We start from the raw sequence: 23,589 nt of genomic DNA, 5'->3' as shown, positions 1-23,589 counted from the left end.
GAGTCGTTAGCGCCACAGGATTAAAGGACATGGTTGCCTTGGCGACTAAGACCAATTTAGCGGCCGCGCTGGACATGGCAGATGCCCAAGCGGGGACCGCAGGCCCCCAGGGACGTGGAGGAGGGGGGTAAGGCAGGGATGCAGGTAATACTTATCTGCTCCTGCAGAACTTCTCCTGCAGAACTTCTCCCTCGACTCCAGGACCAGCAGGGATGCACCTCATCAGGCTTCTGACTCCTTGTCCAGGAGTGCAGTGTTCTGGTGGAGGGTGGCAGCAGGAGACCCAGTAGCTGGTGGGATACCGGAGCTGCAGGTCGAGCCCGGATCCACTTGTCTTCTTTGGGGGGCAATGGAGGCAGCCAGGCAGCGTCCAAGGACGGCAGCGGGCATTCCACGGGGGACCAGGAAAGCGCCATGCCGACCTGTGTCCCCATCTAGAATAATATAAACAATTTTTGAAGGCTGAAAGGGGCTTTGAACTCAGAAAGCCTGGACATGGGGCAGCAGCAGCAGTACCACTGAGCTACCAGCTTGCCTGGCACAAAACGGAGTAGAGTGATGAGGAGCTGCACGGCCATGAGCAAACAGAGTCTCCGGTGTAAGGAGAGTCAGAGCGGCATGCCGAGGCTCCGCCTCCCCGAATGCGTCATTATGGCGCGAAAAAAGCGCGCGAAAATAAGCGCGCGCACGAAAAATAAGTGCGCGCGAAAATATGCGCGAAAATAAGCGCACGCGCGAAAATATGCGCGAAAATAAGCGCACGCGCGCGGAAATAAGCGCGCGCGTGATTTAAACAAACACCACGTGGAGGAGCGGCCTGCCGGCGGGCGCTGAGGGAGCGCAGCAGCCAAGGCCCGACGAGAGAAGCGCTGAAGCCCACAGTTTAAGGGGGAAGAGATGCCAGTACTCCAGTGCCAAAATGAAGAAAGTGCCCCATCAGGATCCTTCTTCAAGCTCACCCAGGTAGCCACAGACAAATAGACACAGAGGGAGGGGGAGGGATTGGGCAACACTTATCTGCTCAGCATGCTCCCTCGATGTCCAGACCAGCAGGGATGCGCCTCTTCAGACTTCTGACTCCAATCCAGGAGAACAGTGCTCTGGAGGAGGGTAGGCAGCAGGCGTCCCAGCAGCTGGTGGGATGCCGGAGCTAACAGGTCGAGCCCGGATCCACTTATCTTCTTGGGGGGAAATGGAGGCAGCCAGGCAACGTCCCAAAGACGGCGGCGGGCACTCCACGGGGGACCAGGAAGGCGCCATGCCGACCTGTGTCCCCATCTAGAATAAAAATAACAAAAAGGAGTAGAATCAGAGAGTGTCAACCTCCTTCACCAGACACTAAGCAAAGACTGAGTTCCTCCTGGTGGAGTCTGGGGGTATAGCCCGAGGAGGAGGAGCTCTTTCATTTGCATAGTGTCCCTCCTACTAATACCTCTAAGCTATACCCATGGTCTGTGTCCCCCAATGGAAAAAAGCACGAGAAAACAGGAACACTTTATTGAGGGCTACTCGCCCGTATTTATGCAGGTCCCCATCTGGTGGACACGCCCCTAGGGGACCAGAAGGGAGAATGTGACACAGGACAGATATGCAGCAATTCAGGATACACAGACACAACACATCCCCACAATGCATCATGGTTTCCTCCTCTCTGCCCTGGAACAATCGTCACTACCTCCCCGAGTCGGGAGTGGGTAATTGCCGTGCACCCCCTTCCTTTCCTTCAATTCTTCAGTTCTAATAGCTTTTCCCACATTTCCGCTCGATCACAAATTTCATGCATTGATCTCCCTTGGATGTCGTCTCTCTTTCTCACACTCCCTCTCCGGGGCGGAACCCTTATTCACCGATAACGGTCATAAACATGGTAGGCGCAGAAAAGAACATCAAAAGTTGATAAAGCAGATATCCAATTGGATTGTGAACATCACGGGGACGTGCGACATAGTTGGGCAGTATGTTTTCACATGCCTACACGAACTGACTGATGGTTCTGCCCCCTGCAACTTCTGGGTCTCCAAATTGGGCATATGGCCTGAGCTTGCCCTTTACGCCTTGGAGGTGCTGGCCTGCCCTGCATCCAGTGTATTGTCTGAAAGTGTGTTTAGCACAACTGGAGGGGGTTATCACAGGTTATATTTCCCAATGTTTTTGGGTGTACCCTAATTTAAAAAATAAAAATAAATTGAAAACAAAAAAGCAGTGTAGGCTACCTCCACCTACACCACCACATTCACTGCCTCCTCAACCTCCTACTCCTTATGGACCTTTGTCCTCCTAGATCAAGATTCATATTATTATGTTATTTGAAGTCATTTCCCTATCCACTTTTGTTTGCAGAGCACTTGCCATGTTCTTAACCACATTTTGCTGGCATTTGCAGCCCTCTAGCCCTTTCCGTGACATTTTTAGAACCATTTTAGTGCTCAAATGTTTGGGTCCCCATTGACTTAAATGGGGTTCAGGGTCAAGTTCGGGTCCCAAACTCAAACTTTTTTGTGAAGTTCGGCTGAACCCGAACATCCAGGTGTCCGCTCAACTCTAGTAGTAATCCTAAGCCAGTATTTGGCTTCACGGGCCTTTCTTTAAATTTCTACAGTGTTCATAGTGAAATTATAGTACCTTTATTGCGTCACTTCCCTCACACATCTCCAAAAGTGTGTTGTCACAAATCTTACACTTGTATGCCAAAAACCTGGTACAAGCGTTGATAAATTCCTGCCTATAGAACAGATTTTAAATCGCAGTCATTTCTGCAACAAATCTGTTGTGCAAACCTACCATAATGCTCACTTGAGGGAGATTAAAGGGTTGTCCAGTTTCAAAAGGAAACTTAATAACTCAGGGGATGGACCTAATAAAGAATAGATGATTACTTACCTGGCAATACTTACCTGGCAAATCCCATGCTGCCTCTCCGGTTTTCCCAGGAAGGTTCTGTTTTCCCAGCCGCAGCCAATCACTGGCCTCTTCACTGCATTTTACGTCACACTCTGTCAGGTTTAATTGTCTATTCTTTATTCTAGGTCAATCCCCTGAGTTGTCTCATTTCCTCTTGAAACACCCCTTTAACAATATACTAATTTCAAATAAACGGCTTACCTTTATTTTTGAACCAAAGAGCAGCCAATCCAACTTCTTTCCGACCTTCAGCCACGACTTTGCAGAGATTAGAGAAAAGCCTTCCTGATGCCACAAAGGATAAATAATATAATATAATTTTAAAATAAAGTCATTCTGTTATGCATTTCGTCATGTAATTGCTTTATGGTTCATGGTAACAGAATCCATAACGCAATTCAGTAAATACCACAACCCGAACCTGCACACGAACTTCAAAATATGAAATTCGCTCATCCCTAGATGCTATGGCCAACTAAGCTAGTTTTCCTTCACACCAGTTTTAATTAATCTCCCCAAAATCCCTAGCCTTGTCCAGGCTCTGCCTAAAGCCTCATACAGACATCCGTGGAACACAGTCCGTGAGATACCAATGACGCCGTGCGCTCCTGCAATGCCAGTCCGGTATCTCACGGACCGTGTTCCACGGACATCTGCATGAGGCTTTAAGAGGACCTTTCACCTGGAAAAACATATTGAACTAAGTATCCGGACATATACAGCGGCGTCCAGGGATCTCACTGCACTTACTATTATCCGCTCCGCTCTCCCATTATGTCCTCCGGTATCTTCACTCAGTAGGTCATAGTAGGAGGAGCCTTAGGACTCTTGGTTATAGTAGGCGGAGTCTGCCCTTGTTCTGCTGGGCGTCTCCTCCTCCTAGGCTGTAGAGCTGGCCAATCGCAGCGCAGAGCTCACAGCCTGGGTTTTTTTTTTCTCCCAGGCTGTGAGCTCTGCGCTGCAATTGGCAAGCACTACAGCCTAGGAGGAGGAGACGCCCAGCAGAACAAGGGCAGTCTCCGCCTACTATAACCTACTGAGCGAAGATACCGGAGGACAAAACGGGAGAACGGAGCGTCGCCCAGGGATAATAGTAAGTGCAGTGAGATCCCTGGGCGCCGCTGTATATGTCAGGATACTTAGTTTACAATGTTTTTCCAGGTGAAAGGTCCTCTTTAAACAAAGATCAGTCCCTGACTACTTAGACGAGACAAACAAAACCATAGTCTGCACAGAAACCTGTGATACTTGCAGCTTCCTTGCATATGATTCAGCAGTGTTCTCTCAGAGAGATTTGACTTCTCTTCCTACCCAGGCTGAAAGCCCAATAGAAAGCCTGGTTACATAACACACCTGGCTTAGGGTACTTAGATACCAGCGGTTTTCTTTTCGGTACCGAGTTCCGTCAAAAGGGCTCAATGCCGGAAAAGAACTGATCAGGTATATCCCCATGCATTCTGAATGGAGAGCAATCCGTTCAGGATGCATCACGATGTCTTCCGTTCAGTCATTTTGACTTATCAGGCAAAAAAAAACGGAAGACTTGCCAGAATGCACAGGCGAAAAAAAATAAAACACGAAACGCATCTGGTGTTAAGGAACAGTGAGGAATATACACGCCGGTTTATTGGGAATCACAGCGGTTTATTATTATATTGACTGCCAACCTTTAAAAAAAAAAAAAAAAAAAAAAAAAGCATTTTCCTCGGACACAGTATTTCCGAAAGAGGACCAATCACCAATCCCGGAACGAATGACGTACCGCCCCGCCCAAGTCACGTGGGACGCCACGTGATAAAGACGGAACTGCTTGCCGGATCACTCTGCCGCAAGTGTGAAAGTAGCCTAAGTGCATCTCTTCAAGTCCAGGCTGAGCTAACCTTTTCCAAACAGCATAAGGGCTGTTTCACACGAGCGGATGTCGTGCGTGTCATCCGCAGCGTGAATGACAGCCAAGCCCCGCACTGGACAGCAGTTACACGAAGCAGTAACATGATTAATAATGCTTCGTGCATCTCTGTGACCTTTTTACTACAAAATCACGATGACAACTTTATCTCACTGTGGTATCGTAGTAAAAAGATCACAGAGAGGCAAAGAGCATTATCAATCATGTTACTGCTCCATGTCTCTGCTGTCCAGAGCACGGCTTGGCTCTCATTAACGCTGCGGATGACACGCACGGCATCCGCTCGTGTGAAATAGCCCAAAGGGTGCCTGCACACAATGCGAATTACGTGTTTTTTTCCGTGCAGATTTTTTAAGTGGAAAAACCAGAGCATGATACAGTACCAGCAAAGTGTATGAGAGACAATTCTCTTGTACATTGTGTTTTTTTTAGGTGCAGAAATTGATCTGCTGTGTGCATTTATAAATCTGCAGCGTATTATTAATTTTATATATTTTTTTTAACTGTGAAGTTAAGAAGAAACACACATTTTTTCCATGGAAACACCCCTCCACATATTTGGATAGAGTCACATCACATCATTTATCCTGCATGGTGAATGCTGTAAATAAACGAAAAAATCCAAAATTGCTGTTTATATCTTATTCACCACCAAAAAGATGGAATAAAAAGCTAAAACTTATACTTAAAGGGCTGTCAACCCCCATTCTGCAATTTTCATTAGCCGACATTAGCTATTTGCTAATGTCAGCTGAGTGCAATCATACATGTCCTACCTTTTTTGCGATAGTACACAAGGGCGATACTTCTGCGTTTTGTGTGCAAGGTGTCACGGCTCCGATTAGAGGAGGAGACCGTAGACAAAAATTATACAGTCGCGAAACATACTGGATGTTTAACCTTGGAACATGTATACCTAAAGGATTGAATAGGAAGCATGACCTAACTTTACAATATAAATGAAGTGGTTTTCTGAAGCTGGGAATCACTTCCCCACCTGATTGGAGGTGTTTTCTCCCTGTGATTAACAGGTCAGGAACACCTGACATTGCTCCAGGACATAGAAACTGACCAATCAGATGGGAGAGGTGGTTCTCCACTGTGTATAAGAAGGAGATTTTCAGTTAGTATATTTGATGAAGGGCTAAGATGTAACAGCCCGAAATGCAGCATAATATTCTGCTTTTGATGTCTGTTTTTTAAAGAAGTGGAATAAAGAAGCCTTTTATTTTGAAGAGCTGGAATCTTTGTTCTTTTTCAAATTTTGCCCCAGACTGAGTCCAGGTCTGTACATCCGTGCTCTACCAGGAGGTGAGAGGTGAGAGCTGCAGCAACTTTCATGTCCTACCTTTGTCTGGCTTATTTTGTGTAAAAATCATACTTTTATCATATGCTAATTTTTTCACTACCAGTAAGTTGGGCGTGTACTTGCTGGTAGCCGCCGCATCTGCTAATGCTGGCAGTCTTCTCTTCCAGGTGTAGTGTGACGTAATCAGCGCAGGCGCACTGAGAAAGGAGCTGGCCTGCGCCGATCGAGGAACGTTTTGGCGCAGGCGCGGGAATTCAGCAGCAGACAGGGCCAGCGGGAGGAGGAGAGCGCTCGCTGGCCCTATCAAGAGAAGATAGGGCGTGTCTAGAAGCAGCAGATGCGGCGGCTACCAGCAAGTACACGCCCAACTTGCTAGTAGTGAAGACACTTGCATATGATAAAAGTATGATTTTTACAAGAAATAAGCCACAGACAAAGATAGGACATGTATGATTGCACTCAGCTGACATTAGCAAATAGCTAATGTCGGCTAATGAAAATTGCGCAATGGGGGGGGGGTAACAGAAGCCCTTTAAGTGAAAACAATCAAAACTACAAGATGTCCTGCAAAAATCTTTGAAGAAAGAAAAATAAAAAAGTTATTGGTCTTGAAATTAACCCTTTTTTAAAGGGTTTTTATTGTACAAAAGTAGTAAAACTTAAAGGGCTATTCTATTTATATTAAGTTATCCTCTATCCACACGAAAGGGAATAACTATTAGATCTGTGCAGGTCCTACTACGAGGCCCCCACAAATGACAAGAATGGGGGCCTGTACGCCATGGAACCCCTTGAAAGGAACAGAGAGGCAGTTCGGGCTTGCGCGTGGCCACTCCATTAATTTTCATGGGAGTTCTGGAGATATCACAGCTGATCCGCAAAACACTGATACCGTGTGCGCTCCGCATTTTACAGAACGGAACGGCCAGCCCATAATAGAACAGTTCTATCCTTGTCCGTAATGTGGGCAATAATAAGACATGTTTTATTTTTTTCAGAACGGACATACAGACACGGAACGCACATTTCTGGGGGGTTTCGGCCCCATTGAAGTGAATGGTTCCGCATATGGGCCTCAAAAGAAACAGAATGGACACGGAGAGAAAATACGCTTATGTGCATGAGCCCTTAGTCCTTTTTGATCAAACGTGTGTCAGGCCCATCTACCAGTCGTCAAGTATAAATGTAGCTGGTTCCTACACCGCCCTGAACATTGTAGGCTGAGATCAAGCCCAGGAGAGGCAGTTCTGTTAGTGTTAGGTACCCATCTGCGGAAGCTACCTTGACGCCTAGTAGATGGGCCCAATACACGTTTGATAAAAAATGTGTGCAAAGAGCTTCTATTTTTCCATGTATAGTAGGTATAATACCACGTTAATCCAGGAAAATAGTGCTGCCATACAAATTTTTTTTTGTATGTGTCTGCATGTTAGCTTTATGGATGTGCTAGTCTAAATTTTCTTGTAGAACAATTGTTAGGTGTCATCTTGGCCTCATGATTTTTAAATATGAACAGCATTATGAGTCGGACTCTTTAAATACCAATTCTAACTGAACCAGGAAATTTATAGGGCGATTCATGGATTAAACACCTGTTATGAATTTTGCGGTGAAACTGTAGTACAGAGTTTGCATAATACACATATATACAGGAGATATGTATAAGCCAGGAGGACACAGCTCTGCCCTGAGCACGATGTCTAGCCCTGTCAGTCAAGGGGAGGGGGGCGTGTGCAGAGCACAGGGGGTGCTAACTTAGCAGTGCTCAGAATATTCAGCCCTGCCTGTGAGTGCTCGAATTGGTTATTTGCCTATGAATAAAACACAGATTTCTCTGCAGCCATTTAACATACAGACATGTAGAGCCACTTTAAGCTTCTTATTAGAGAACAGTAAGTTGTGCAAAAAGTACTGAAACACTTGGACATGTGCATTCAAAAGTTTAGAGAAGGTCACATTAAGTTTACCTGTAAAGATTAGAGTGCATTTTAGGTTCATTCTGAAATTTCACCCACAAGCCAAATATTCCTAACTTTTTGTGAGTAGTGTAATGTATATAGAGGGAGAACTGGAGGAGGGTATATAATGTATACAGAGGAAAGACTGGAGAAGGGTATATAATATATACAGAGGTAGAACTCGAGGATATATAATGCATACAGAGGAAGGACTGGAGGAGGGTATATAATATATACAGAGGGAGAACTGGAGGAGGATATATAATGTATACAGAGGAAGGACTGGAGGAGGGTATATAATATATACAGAGGGAGAACTGGAAGAGGATATATAATGTATACAGAGGAAGAACTGGAGGAGGATAAATAATGTACTAACAGAAGGACCCGGCTTCGCTCAGGTATATTTCATCTATTTCATTTAATGTTTCTGCGTGTCGTTAAAAGATAGACAGTATCCCCCATAACAGTGACCTCTACAGAACCCCACCCACTTAACAGTGACCTCCACAGTCCCTCACCCTTTAACACTGACCCCCACACCCCCGCAGTGCCCTGCTTCCTTAAAATGGGACCTTTACAGCAGTCCATCCCCTTAACTTCACAGCAGCCTTCCCCTTTAACAGTGAGTTTCACAGCACACCACCCTCTTGACAGTGACCTCCACAGTGGTCTGCCCCCTTAACAGTGGCCTTTACAGCAATCTGTCCCTTAACAATGACCTCAATAGCAGACCATCCCTATAACTGTGACCTCCACAGCAGCCTGCCCCTATGGTGGCCAGAGGTCCAGTTTTAGGCCGGACAGTCCATCTTTCAGGCTCCCTGTCCTCTGTCTGGCACTGTGCTGTCTGAGCGTGAGCTGCAGGGAGAAAGTCACCATCCCTCCCACCCCTGCAGCTGACAGAAGTTGATTTTTAACTTCATGTTTTCAATCCCTGTTGGCTGAGGAGGGGAAGGAGGCGTGGCATAACTGGATCAGAGGCGTGGCTTAGTGGAACCGGGGGGGGGGGGGGGCGGGGTTTTAAGTCCGTCTCTTGAGCATGGCCTGAATGGCCACCCTACCTGCCCCCTGAACTGTGACCTCCACAGCACTCTGCTCCCTTAACAGTGTCATCCACAGCGCTATGCCCTTTAGAACTAACTTGCAGAGGCAAAGAAAAATGGCTGGGTCGTTATGGAAACCTGGTGTAAAACCGTGCCTATGTGGAGATGAAGGACCTGCGAGCTTCTATTGGCTGATAAGGGACATGTGACCGTGTGTATGGCAGTTGGGATATGAGTGAAAGACTTGCAGGCTTCTATTGGCTAATGCAGGTTATTTTTGGGGAATATCTCAGGAACGGTACATCCACATCTGATCTACCTGGAGGTAGGTATATAATGTATATAGAGGAAGGAGGAGGAGGAAATATAATGTACAGTACAGACCAAAAAATTGGACACACCTTCTCATTCAGTTTTCTTTATTTTCATGACTAAGAAATTCTTAGTCACACTGAAGGCATCAAAACTATGAATTAACACATGTGGAATTCTATACATAACAAAAAAGTGTGAAACAACTGAAAATATGTCATATTCTAGGTTCTTCAAAGTAGCCACCTTTTGCTTTGATTACTGCTTTTCACACTCTTGGCATTCTCTTGATGAGCTTCAAGAGGTAGTCACCTGAAATGGTCTTCCAACAGTCTTGAAGGAGTTCCCAGAGATGCTTAGCACTTGTTGGCCCATTTGCCTTCACTCTGCGGTCCAGCTCACCCCAAACCATCTTGATTGGGTTCAGGTCCGGTGACTGAGGAGGCCAGGTCATCTGGCGCAGCACCCCATCACTCTCCTTCATGGTCAAATAGCCCTTACACAGCCTGGAGGTGTGTTTGGGGTCAGTGTCCTGTTGGAAAATAAATGATGGTCCAACTAAACGCAAACCGGATGGAATAGCATGCCGCTGCAAGTGTCACCACCAGATCTTTGAGAAGATCTGATAGACGCTCTTCAGTACCTCCTGCATGATCTTCTTTTGTTTTGCTTTCGTTTTGACATCTCTCCTCCCTCTCCCAGCTGTCATATATTAGCAGTGTTTGCCTCCCTATATATCTCCTCCCCATACTGCCTGACCTTGCGGTTTATACAACTTCCTGGAGTGGGCTCATGCTGCAAACTGCAACTTATGCTTCTACAGATAAGGCTGTTCATTTATTTATATTTTCCTGTTGCCTTGATCCTAGGTGACCCTGACTCCCTCCGTATTAAGTGTAGGGAGCCGGTGGTCGTGTCCCCTCACTATTATAGGGTGTTCAGGTGTCATACAGTCGAGGCACGAGGGCATGCAATTTTCCATCATAGAGATCTTTGCATGGGCTGAGAAGACAGGGAGAGTTTCAGGGCTTAAATAGGGGTCACCCTTTTGTTTGTTTCAGAGAGGCCTGCAAACTCCATTTTCACCTACTTCCCCATTCCTCTGGTGAGGAGGAGCGGAGGGTGGGGATCATCATCTTATTTATGAAAAAATTCCAAATTTACCAAAAATTTTAAAAAACTCGCAATTATCTAAATTTCTATTTCTCTGCTTTTAAAACAGAAAGTGATACCTCATTAAATATTTATTACTTAACATTCCCCATATGTCTACTTTATGTTGGCATCAATTTGGAAATGTCATTTTATTTTTTTTAGGACGTTAGAAGGCTTAGAAGCAATTCTTCACATTTTTAAGAAAATTGCCAAAACCCACTTTTTAAGGACCAGTTCAGGTCTGAAGTCACTTTGTGGGGCCTACATAGTGGATACCCTCATAAATGACCCCATTGTAGAAACAACACCCCTCAAGTTACTTAAAACCGATTTTACAAACTTTGTTAACCCTTTAGGCGTTCCACAAGAATTAAAGAAAAATGGAGATCAAATTTTTACATTTCACTTTTTGGGCAGATTTTCCATTTTAATCCAATTTCTTCTTTAACACATCGATGGTTAACAGCCAAACAAAACTCAATATTTATTACCCAGATTCTGCGGTTTACAGAGACACCCGACACGTGGTCATAAACTGCTGTATGGGCACAAGGCAGGGCGCAGAAGAAAAGGAACTCCACATGGTTTTTAGATGCCATGTCCCATTTGAAGCCCCCCTGATGCACCCTTACAGTAGAAACTCCCAAGAAGTGACCCCATTTTGGAAACTAGGGGATAAGGTGCCAGTTTTATTGGTACTATTTTTGGGTACATATAATTTTTTGATCATTAATTATAACACTTTATGGGGCAAGGTGACCAAAAAATTGGTTGTTTTAGCACAGTTTTTATTTATTTTTACAGCGTTCACCTGAGGGGTTCAGTCAAGTGACATTTTTATAGAGCAGATTGTTACGGACGTGGCGATACCTAATAGTTCCCAGAGATGCTTAGCACTTGTTGGCCCATTTGCCTTCACTCTGCGGTCCAGCTCACCCCAAACCATCTTGATTGGGTTCAGGTCCGGTGACTGAGGAGGCCAGGTCATCTGGCGCAGCACCCCATCACTCTCCTTCATGGTCAAATAGCCCTTACACAGCCTGGAGGTGTGTTTGGGGTCAGTGTCCTGTTGGAAAATAAATGATGGTCCAACTAAACGCAAACCGGATGGAATAGCATGCCGCTGCAAGTGTCACCACCAGATCTTTGAGAAGATCTGATAGACGCTCTTCAGTACCTCCTGCATGATCTTCTTTTGTTTTGCTTTCGTTTTGACATCTCTCCTCCCTCTCCCAGCTGTCATATATTAGCAGTGTTTGCCTCCCTATATATCTCCTCCCCATACTGCCTGACCTTGCGGTTTATACAACTTCCTGGAGTGGGCTCATGCTGCAAACTGCAACTTATGCTTCTACAGATAAGGCTGTTCATTTATTTATATTTTCCTGTTGCCTTGATCCTAGGTGACCCTGACTCCCTCCGTATTAAGTGTAGGGAGCCGGTGGTCGTGTCCCCTCACTATTATAGGGTGTTCAGGTGTCATACAGTCGAGGCACGAGGGCATGCAATTTTCCATCATAGAGATCTTTGCATGGGCTGAGAAGACAGGGAGAGTTTCAGGGCTTAAATAGGGGTCACCCTTTTGTTTGTTTCAGAGAGGCCTGCAAACTCCATTTTCACCTACTTCCCCATTCCTCTGGTGAGGAGGAGCGGAGGGTGGGGATCATCATCTTATTTATGAAAAAATTCCAAATTTACCAAAAATTTTAAAAAACTCGCAATTATCTAAATTTCTATTTCTCTGCTTTTAAAACAGAAAGTGATACCTCATTAAATATTTATTACTTAACATTCCCCATATGTCTACTTTATGTTGGCATCAATTTGGAAATGTCATTTTATTTTTTTTAGGACGTTAGAAGGCTTAGAAGCAATTCTTCACATTTTTAAGAAAATTGCCAAAACCCACTTTTTAAGGACCAGTTCAGGTCTGAAGTCACTTTGTGGGGCCTACATAGTGGATACCCTCATAAATGACCCCATTGTAGAAACAACACCCCTCAAGTTACTTAAAACCGATTTTACAAACTTTGTTAACCCTTTAGGCGTTCCACAAGAATTAAAGAAAAATGGAGATCAAATTTTTACATTTCACTTTTTGGGCAGATTTTCCATTTTAATCCAATTTCTTCTTTAACACATCGATGGTTAACAGCCAAACAAAACTCAATATTTATTACCCAGATTCTGCGGTTTACAGAGACACCCGACACGTGGTCATAAACTGCTGTATGGGCACAAGGCAGGGCGCAGAAGAAAAGGAACTCCACATGGTTTTTAGATGCCATGTCCCATTTGAAGCCCCCCTGATGCACCCTTACAGTAGAAACTCCCAAGAAGTGACCCCATTTTGGAAACTAGGGGATAAGGTGCCAGTTTTATTGGTACTATTTTTGGGTACATATAATTTTTTGATCATTAATTATAACACTTTATGGGGCAAGGTGACCAAAAAATTGGTTGTTTTAGCACAGTTTTTATTTATTTTTACAGCGTTCACCTGAGGGGTTCAGTCAAGTGACATTTTTATAGAGCAGATTGTTACGGACGTGGCGATACCTAATATGTATACTTTTTTCTATTTATTAAAGTTTTACCCAATAATAGCCTTTTTGAAACAAAAAAATTATGTTTTAATGTGTCCATGTTCTAAGAGCTATAGTTTTTTTATTTTTTGAGAGATTTTCTTATGTAGGGGCTAATTTTTTGCGGGGTAAGGCGACGGTTTTATTGGTACCATTTTGTGGGACATACGCCTTTTTGATAACTTGGTGTTGAACTTTTTGTGATGTAAGGTGACAAAAATTGCTTGTTTTGACACAGTTTAAATTTTTTTATTTTTACGGTGTTCACCCGAGGGTTTAGGTCATGTGATATTTTTATAGAGATGTTTTTTACGGACGCAGCAATACCTAATATGTATACTTTTTTTTATTTATTTCACTTTAACACAATAATAGCATTTTTTGAAACCAAAAAAATTATGTTTTAGTGTTCTAAGAGCTATATTTTTTTTTTCTTTTTTTTAGAGATTTTCTTATGTAGGGGCACATTTTTTGCGGGATGAGGTGACTGTTTTATTGGTACCATTTTGTGGGACATACGCCTTTTTGATCACTTGGTGTTGCACTTTTTGTGATGTAAGGTGACAAAAATTGCTTGTTTTGACACAGTTAAAAAATTTTTATTTTTACGGTGTTCACCCGAGGGTTTAGGTCATGTGATATTTTTATAGAGATGTTTTTTACGGACGCAGCAATACCTAATATGTATACTTGTATATGTATGTTTTTTTTTTTACAGTTATTTATTTTTATTTTTTATGGTGTTTATTGGACTGGGTCGATTATGTGATATATTTATAGAGCCGACCATCACGGACACAGGCAATACCAAATATGTCTATTTTATTTTTTTAAATAATTTTTTTTATTCCTTACTTGGGGGATTTTTTATTTTTTGTTTACATGTGAAAACTTTATTTTTTTAATATTTTTTTTATTTTACACTTTGCGTCCCCCATAAGGTCATACAAGACATCTGGGGGACATTTAACTTCACTTTAGTTTTTTTTTTTCACTGTTGATTTCTCCTGTAACTGGGGCTGACATAGTAGCCCCAGTTACAGGAGAAATGGACCCCCCAGAGAGGCTGTACAGCAGTATACTTTGCTGTACAGCCTCAGTGCAGGGCTGATCAAGGTCTCTGAAAGACCTCGCAGCTCCTTCACTCTCCCGACTCAGGCAGTCACATGTCCTGGAGATCATGCTGATTGTTCTCCAGTGAAAACAGCTGCAGGGGGAGTGTAAATGTTCCGATCTCCCTCTCCTGCCAACACTAATGAGAGGGAGACAGTACAAGCCTTTCTGAGCGCTGTAACTGCAAATTACAGCGCTCAACACATGCTCTGGAGACAATGCTGATTTGTCTCAGCATACAGTGAAAAGAGCTGCTGGGGGATCGCTGCTGGAGTGTGAATGTACCGATCTCCCTCTCCTGCCAGCGCTACAGAGAGGAAGACGGTACAAGCTTTTCAGAGCGCTGTAACTGGAAATTACAGCGCTCACATGCCACGGAGACCATGCTGATCGGTCTCCAGGGCTTACAGTTTAACATTACAATCGCGATGCCTAGTTTAAATACCGATCTCCCTCTCTGACTGGCAGTAATGAGAGGGAGATGGTAGATGCATTTGTGATCGCTCTGACTGCTTGTCAGAGCAATCAAAAGCCCGGAGACCAGCAAAAAAGGTCTCAGGGTAAAGCTCCATGTTCTTGGCTGTCAGGAGGCAGCTGAGTCACAGAGTTTCTATGTAAAGGGGCAGAGCACAGGGGGGAAAGCTGCAGGACGTTTTAAAACGTGCTTTCAGAAAGAGATCCACCTCCTGGACGTTTATAGTCAATGGGCAGACGGGAGGTGGTTAAAAGATGCATTTGCCTTTCATGAGAGACCTACCTCCTTGGATTCTGCCATGTCTCGGGCTGTTCGTATTGACAGGCGTCTTAGAGAGGAGAGATCACTCCTTCCTGTCATACTCAGTCCAAGGACAGTGGGGTGGTCTCATTCAGTGAGCAGGAGCCTCAGTCTCTCTCAATCCTCTCTGAGCAGGAGCCCATGCAGCTGGGTTTGCTTTCCTCTGACAACAGAGGATTCAGCTCTCAGAGGAGGGTTTGTTTTTGAAGTGGAGGTATAAATCATTTGGCAAATGTTTGTCCCTCTAGGAGATTCAGGCAGTTTTTTTAGAGTGATAAAGAAACAAAAAGAAAATAAAGTCCTCTAAAAACGTTCCATCTGTTACTATTGGCAAGGTTGATGTGGAAATTGAAGGTTTTCCGTTTGCTTGTAGTTCCCGTTTTGTCCTACCTGCCAGGGTGGCGCTAGAGAGCAAGAACATTCTTTGTGAGATTTTTGTAGATAGTGGAGCAGCTGTCAATCTCATTGATAATCAATTTTCTATAACACATGGTTTCCAGGTATGCACTTTGGGAAACGATATACCTGTTTTTGCTATTGATTCCGCTCCTCTTTCTCAGAAATCATTAAAGGGCATAGTTCAAAAGATTGTGAGTGATACTCATGTTGAGGATGTGTCATCTTTCGTCCTAAGCGGGTTGCCTACTCCTCTAGTGTTGGGGCTACCCTAGCTCACTAAACATAACCCCACCATTGATTGGCAAGCGAGGCAAATAAATGGTTGGAGTGACTTTTGCAGAGAGAATTGCCTCTCGCTATCTGTTTCAGAGGTTTCTACTAAGACTGGACCATCTTTTCTCTCTGAATTTTTGGATGTGTTTTCTGAGAGTGGTGTTCAGGAGCTGCCCCCTCACAGGGAGTACGATTGCCCTATTAATCTCATCCCAGGCGCCAAGCTGCCTAAATCTCGTTTATACAATCTCCCAACCTGAAAGGGTTGCTATGCGTGCTTATCTCTCTGAGAGCCTGAGAAAGGGACACATACGACCATCGAAGTCACCTGTTGCCGCTGTTTTTTTCTTTGTTAAGAAAAAAGATGGTTCTTTAAGACCATGTCTGGATTTCAGGGAGATGAACAGTATCACAATTTGTGACCCTTATCCGCTTTCTCTGATCCCGGACCTGTTTAACCAGATTGTTGGGGCTAAAGTTTTTCCCAAGTTGGATTTAAGAGGGGCATACAACCTGGTCAGGGTCAGAGAAGGAGAAGAATGGAAGACGGCCTTCAATACCCCTGAAGGCCATTTTGAGAATTTGGTTGTGACTTTTGGTTTGACGAATGCTCCAGCCGTCTTTCAGCATTTTGTGAACAGCATTTTTTATCATTTAATGGGGAAATTTGTACTAGTGTATCTAGATGACATTTAGATTTTTTTCTCCTGATTTCAAAACTCATGAACGCTAAACTGGAAAAATGTGTGTTTGCAGTTCCAGAAATTCAATTTCTGGGGTTTCTACTCTCCGCTTCTGGTTTTCGCATGGACCGCGAGAAGGTCCGCGCTGTGCTTGAGTGGGAGCTTCCTGAGAATCAGAAGGCACTGATGCGCTTTTTGGGTTTTGCCAATTATTACAGGAAGTTAATTTTGAATTATTCCTCTGTTGTTAAACCACTCACTGATATGACTAGAAAGGGGGTAGATTTGTCCTCCTGGTCGGTAGAGGCGCATAGGGCCTTTTCTAGTATCAAGGAGAGTTTTGCTTCCGCTCCCATCTTGGTACAACCCGATATTTCTCTGCCTTTCATAGTTGAGGTGGACGCTTCTAAAGGTGGGTGTGGGTGTGGTCTTGTCTCAGGGTCCCTCTCCTGCCAAATGGCGACCGTGTGCCTTTTTCTCGAAGAAACTCTCCTCCGCAGAGAGAAATTACGATGTGGGGGATAGGGAGTTGTTGGCCATCAAGTTAGCTTTTGAGGAATGGCGCCATTGGCTAGAGGGAGCCAGACACCCTATTACTGTGTTTACCGACCATAAGAATCTGGCCTACTTGGAGTCAGCCAAGCATCTGAACACGAGACAGGCTAGATGGTCTTTGTTCTTTTCAAGGTTTAATTTTGTTGTCACGTTCCGCCCTGGGGTTAAGAATGTGAAGGTGGATGCCCTGTCACGTTTTCCGGGAGGGGGGTACTTTGAAGATCCGGGTCCCATTTTGGCTGAAGGGGTGGTTGTGTCGGCTCTTTATCCTGAATTGGAGGCAGAGGTTCAGGCAGCCCAGGCAGAGGCTCCTGATCTTTGTCCTCCTGGGAGGTTGTTTGTGCCTCTACCTTTACGACACAAGGTTTTTAAAGGAGCACCACGATACTGTCCTTGCTCGGCATCCGGGGGGTAGAGCCACAGTGGATCTCATTGCTCGGAGATTCTGGTGGCCGGCTCTTCGTAAGTCTGTTGAGGGTTTTGTGGCAGCCTGCGAGACCTGCGCTCGTGCCAAAGTCCCTCATTCACGGCCATCAGGTTCTCTCCTTCCATTACCCATTCCTTCCCATCCTTGGACACATCTGTCCATGGATTTCATTACGGACCTGCCTCGTTCCTCGGGGAAGACTGTGATTCTGGTGGTGGTGGACCGTCTTAGCAAAATGGCGCATTTTGTTCCTTTTCCTGGCTTGCCCAATGCTAAAACGCTGGCAGAGGCATTTATTGATCACATTGTCAAACTGCATGGTATCCCTTCAGACATAGTCTCTGATAGGGGCACGCAATTTGTTTCCAGATTCTGGAAGGCCTTCTGTTCTCGCTTGGGGGTTCGGTTGTCATTCTCTTCTGCTTTCCACCCGCAGTCGAATGGCCAGACAGAGCGCGTCAATCAGAAATATCTGTGTTGTTTTGTGGCGGAGAATCAGGAGGATTGGTGTTCTTTTCTCTCCCTTGCTGAGTTTGCTTTAAATAACCGTCCTCAGGAGTCCTCTGATAAGTCACCATGTTTTGGTGCATATGGGTTTCATCCGCAGTTTGGGACATTCTCTGAAGAGGGGGCTTCTGGTTTACCTGATGAGGAGAGATTCTCCTCGTCTTTGTCATCTATTTGGCAAAAGATTCAGGATAATCTAAAGAGTATGAGTGAGAGATATAGGCGTGTGGCGGATAAGAGACGTGTGCCTGGTCCGGACCTGAATGTTGGTGATCTGGTATGGTTGTCTACTAAGAATATCAAATTGAAGGTTTCTTCCTGGAAGTTGGGTCCTAAGTTTATTGGGCCTTACAAAATCTTGTCCGTCATCAATCCCGTTGCCTACCGTCTTGATCTTCCTCAGACTTGGAAGATCCATAATGTTTTTCACAAGTCCCTATTAAAACCTTATGTCCAACCCACTGTACCCTCCTCTTTGCCTCCTCCTCCGATTGTGGTTGATGGTAATCTTGAATTTCAGGTCTCTAGGATTGTGGACTCTCGTATTGTCCGTGGTTCTCTTCAGTACCTCGTTCATTGGGAGGGTTATGGTCCTGAGGAGAGGATGTGGGTTCCAGTGGCCGACATTAAGGCCACTCGTCTTCTCAGCGCATTCCATAGGTCCCATCCTGAGAAGGTGGACTCTGAGTGTCCGGAGTCCACTCGAAGAGGGAGGGGTACTGTCACCACCAGATCTTTGAGAAGTTCTGATAGCCGCTCTTCAGTACCTCCTGCATGATCTTCTTTTGTTTTGCTTTCGTTTTGACATCTCTCCTCCCTCTCCCAGCTGTCATCTATTAGCAGTGATTGCCTCCCTATATATCTCCTCCCTATACTGCCTCACCTTGCGGTTTATACAACTTCCTGGAGTGGGCTCATGCTGCAAACTGCAACTTATGTTTCTACAGATAAGGCTGTTCATTTATTTGTGTTTTCCTGTTGCCTTGATCCTAGGTGACCCTGACTCCCTCCGTATTAAGTGTAGGGAGCCGGTGGTCGTGTCCCCTCACTATTATAGGGTGTTCAGGTGTCATACAGTCGAGGCACGAGGGCATGCAATTTTTTATCATAGAGATCTTTGCATGGGCTGAGAAGACAGGGAGAGTTTCAGGGCTTAAATGGGGTCACCCTTTTGTTCCTTAGATTCGGATCAAGCCAGTCGGATCCTTATTTGTAACTTCTTGTTTTCTGTTACACCATCCGTGACAGCAAGATGCTGTGGTAGCCATGCTGGTTCAGTATGCCTTCAATTTTGAATAAATCCCCAACAGTGTCACCAGCAAAGCACCCCCACACCATCACACCTCCTCCTCCATGCTTCACGGTGGGAACCAGGCATGTATAGTCCATCCGTTAACCTTTTCTTCGTCGCACAAAGACACGGTGGTTGGAATCAAAGATCTCAAATTTGGACTCATCAGACCAAAGCACAAATTTCCACTGGTCTAATGTCCATTCCTTGTGTTCTTTAGCCCAAACAAGTCTCTTCTGCTTGTTGCCTGTCCTTAGCAGTGGTTTCCTAGCAGATATTCTACCATGAAGGCCTGATTCACACAGTCTCCTCTTAACAGTTGTTCTAGAGATGTGTCTGCTGCTAGAACTCTGTGTGGCATTGACCTGGTCTCTAATCTGAGCTGCTGTTAACCTGCGATTTCTGAGGCTGGTGACTCAGATGAACTTATCCTCCGCAGCAGAGGTGACTCTTGGTCTTCCTTTCCTGGGGCGGTCCGCATGTGAGCTAGTTTCTTTGTAGCGCTTGATGGTTTTTGTGACTGCACTTGGGGACACTTTCAAAGTTTTCCCAATTTTTCGGACTGACTGACCTTCATTTCTTAAAGTAATGATGGCCACTCGTTTTTCTTTACTTAGCTGCTTTTCTCTTGCCATAATACACATTCTAACAGTCTATTCAGTAGGACTATCAGCTGTGTATCCACCTGACTTCTCTACAACGCAACTTATGGTCCTAACCCCATTTATAAGGCAAGAAATCCCACTTATTAAACCTGACAGGGCACACCTGTGAAGTGAAAACCATTTCAGGTGACTACTTCTTGAAGCTCATCAAGAGAATGCCAAGAGTGTGCAAAGCAGTAATAAAAGCAAAAGGTGGCTACTTTGAAGAACCTAGAATATGACATATTTTCAGTTGTTTCACAATTTTTTGTTATGTATTTAATTCCACATGTGTTAATTCATAGTTTTGATGCCTTCAGTGTGAATCTACAATTTTCATAGTCATGAAAATAAAGAAAACTCTTTGAATGAGAAGGTGTGTCCAAACTTTTGGTCTGTGCTGTATATAGAGGGAGAACTGGAGGTGGGTATATAATGTATATAGAGGGAGGACTGGAGGAGGGTATATAATGTATATAGCAGGAGAACTAGAGGTAGGTATATAGTGTATATAGAGGAAGATATATAATGTATATAGAGGGAGGACTGGAGGTGGGTATATAATGTATATGGAGGGAGTACTGGAGGAGGGTATATAATGTATGTAGAGGAAGGACTGGAGGAGGATATATAATGTACGGTTGTAGCAGGGTTAACACACATGCTTTATGAGACATGTTATCTAAACTAAATGGGTTAAGCAATTGCTTTTTAATGGCTTCTATTTGAGCTTCTAGGGAGAACTGGAGGTGGGTATTAGAGATGCGCAAATAGACTTCAGATGAAACATTCGAAGTCGATTCCCATAAAACTTTGTTCCAATACTGTACAGAGAAGGCGCTCCATACAGTATTAGAATGTATTGGCTCAAATGAACCGAAGTTATTGCTTAGTGAAGTCCAACGAGACTTAATTTGTATTGTAAAAAACTATTTCCCGAAGTCGATTCGCTCATCCCTAGTGGGTGTATAATGAATATAAAGGGAGGACTGAAAGATGGTATGCAATGTTTATAGAGAGAGGAATGAAGGAGGGTATGTAATGTATATAGAGAGGACTGAAGGAGGGTATGTAACGTATCAAGAGGGAGGACTGGAGGAGTGTATATAGTAAATATTCTTCTCCAGTCCTCCCTCTATATACATTGTATACATTCCTACAGTCCTCTCTCTCATGTATATGTGCACCCCATCTATATACAGTGCACCCAAACAGAAAAATAAAGTTATTGCCAGAAAAAAACATAATTGAGATTATAATCATCCATAAAGTTGAAAACATTGCCCAGCCCTACAGTATAGTACAGTATATGTCACTTTTATATGAAGATTTACACTGTCCAATCAAGAATAGAGCCTTGTAATACTGATGGAATGACAACACAGAATACTTAGAGGTTTTCTTTTTATCACTAATTGTAACTGCACTTGGTAAAGGTCTATAATGAGGTGCAGATGATACACACAAGGCACAGGATGTGAGATAGCATTCCTTGGCATGTGACAAAATTCATCCCACTGCATGATTAAGGCAGTGACGTTCTGCTATTCTGCTGGAGGTGTTGATACATTACAGGATCCCCCACCGCCACTACACCAAGTGATTAAAAGGGATATCATTTTAAAAGTAGTCTTGTCTATGCATGTCTTTTTTGTTTTAATTCAGCAGCTGTGAATACCTCTGGGAATGAAAGTGTCATGTCTGGGAGGAAACTGATAGGATAACCATCCTGAGCTTTAGTGCTTATTAACACATTTTCATTTACTGCAGCCAGACATGTATGGTCAAATGTTGGTATCCTACAAAAAAAATGTAATTAATTTAAGTTTACAATAAACATAACTTTTTATTGCGTTTTATCCATTTCTTGAACATCAGTTATATTAAACACGAAGCATCTGAAAAATGCCAGATGCAGCATTCTGCTCCAAGCTGGATCAGTGTTAGGCCCCTTGCAGACGAGCGTTTGTCACGCTGCAAGTCCGCAGCGCAGCTCCCGGCCTGACCTCCCAGCACTGACGGGGTCACATAGTATTATTTTGATTTATGATATGTAACCCTTAGGCCCCTTTCACACGGGCGAGAATTACGTGCGGGTGCAATGCGTGAGGTGAACGCATTGCACCGATACTGAATCCGGACCTATTGTCACGGAAGGTGTACAGGAAACTAGAAGACACAAAATGAGGATCCGACTGACTGGATCCAAAACTAAGGAACCAAAGGGAGAGCCCTGCAACAGACCTGGCTCTCTCCCTAACTGCTCAGCCTATGCAAAAACCTCAATGGTAGATGATCGCATATCCTCGTTCCTCGACTGTATAACCCCTAAACACCCTATAATAGTGAGGGGACACGACCACCGGCTCCCTACACTTGATACGGAGGGAGTCAGGGTCACCTGGGATCCAGCAAACAGGAAAACACAAATGAATGAACAAAACTTATCTGTAGAAGACTCAGTAGTAGCATCCAGCATGCACACACTCCAGGAAGTTGTATAAACCGCAAAGTGATACAGTATGGGAAGGGATTTAAAGGGATGCAATCAGTGCAACTACATGACAGCTGAGAGAGGCTAACGAGATGAGAAAACGAAAGCAAAACAAAAGGAACCTCAAGGAGGAGGTTCTGAAGAACGTCTGTCAGAGCTTCTCAGATGTCTGGTGGTGACACCCATTCACTTCAATTTGGCTGTGCACATGCGCAGTGATTTTCACGCATCACTTGTGCGTTGCGTGAAGCAAGCTCTATACTGTGCGTTTTTCACGCAATGCAGGCCCCTATAGAAGTGAATGGGGCTGCGTGAAAATCGCAAGCATCTGCAAGAAAGTGTGGATGTGGTGTGATTTTCACGCATGGTTGCTAGGTGACGATCAGGATGGGGACCCGATCTTTATTATTTTCCCTTATAACATGGTTATAAGGGAAAATAATAGCATTCTTAATACAGAATGCAGAATGCTAAGTAAATTAGGGATGGAGGGGTTAAAAAAAAAATATTAAACTCACCACATTCACTTGTTCGCACATCCCAACTTGTCTTCTTTCTTCTTCTTTGAGGACCTGGGAGAAAAGGACCTTTAGTGATGTCACTGCGCTCATATGATGAGCGCAAAGGTCCTTTACTCCCAGTTCCTCAAAGAAGAAGAAAGAAGACAAGCCAGGCTGCACAAACAAGTGGATGAGGTGAGTTTAATTAATTTTTTTCAACCCCTCCATCCCTAAGTTACTTAGCATTCTGTATTAAGAATTCTATTATTTTCCCTTATAACCATGTTATAAGGGAAAATATTAAAATATAAAGAATACCTAACCCAAACAAAGGTTAGTAAAAAATGGACAGGAGATGCAGATCCGAAATGATCTTTAACCCCTTAAGGACATAGGACGTACCAGTACACCCTGTTTCCCGAGTCCTTAAGGACACAGGACGTACCGATACGTCCTAACTTTAAATCGGGATTCCGGCGCCCCAGGGGTTATTCTGAACAGAATGCCGGTCACAACGCCAGGGGACCGGCGCCAGGGGACCGCTGTATGGAAAAGGTTAACTGTCATCGGTCAGGGAGCTCCCTCCCTCTCCCATCGGGGGGCTGCTGTGCCTTTGCAGCCCCCCGATGGAGAGGGAGAGAGCCCCCAGGCAGCCCCCCCCCCCGAAGCCCCGTCCTCACCCTTCCCCGTATGCAAAGTTGTGGCAGACGGGGAAGGTTCCCATGGCAACAGGACGCCTGCTCAGGCGTCCTG

At 44.4% G+C, this 23,589-nt stretch overlaps 1 protein-coding gene across 1 annotated transcript in view; it reads right to left on the bottom strand.

The window, feature by feature from the left end:
• The window catches only part of REC114 (REC114 meiotic recombination protein), a 285,499-nt gene that overhangs the window by 79,933 nt on the left and 181,977 nt on the right, over positions 1 to 23,589 (bottom strand). Inside the window, exon 3 of the mRNA XM_044277110.1 lies at positions 3,103 to 3,186. Coding sequence (XP_044133045.1) covers positions 3,103 to 3,186 — 84 coding nt within the window. The remainder of the gene's footprint in view (positions 1 to 3,102; positions 3,187 to 23,589) is intronic.

The sequence above is a fragment of the Bufo gargarizans genome, chromosome 2 (genome assembly GCF_014858855.1).
Source record: "Bufo gargarizans isolate SCDJY-AF-19 chromosome 2, ASM1485885v1, whole genome shotgun sequence".
Taxonomy (NCBI): Eukaryota; Metazoa; Chordata; class Amphibia; order Anura; family Bufonidae; genus Bufo; species Bufo gargarizans.
This window is presented reverse-complemented; position numbering and strand designations above follow the sequence as displayed.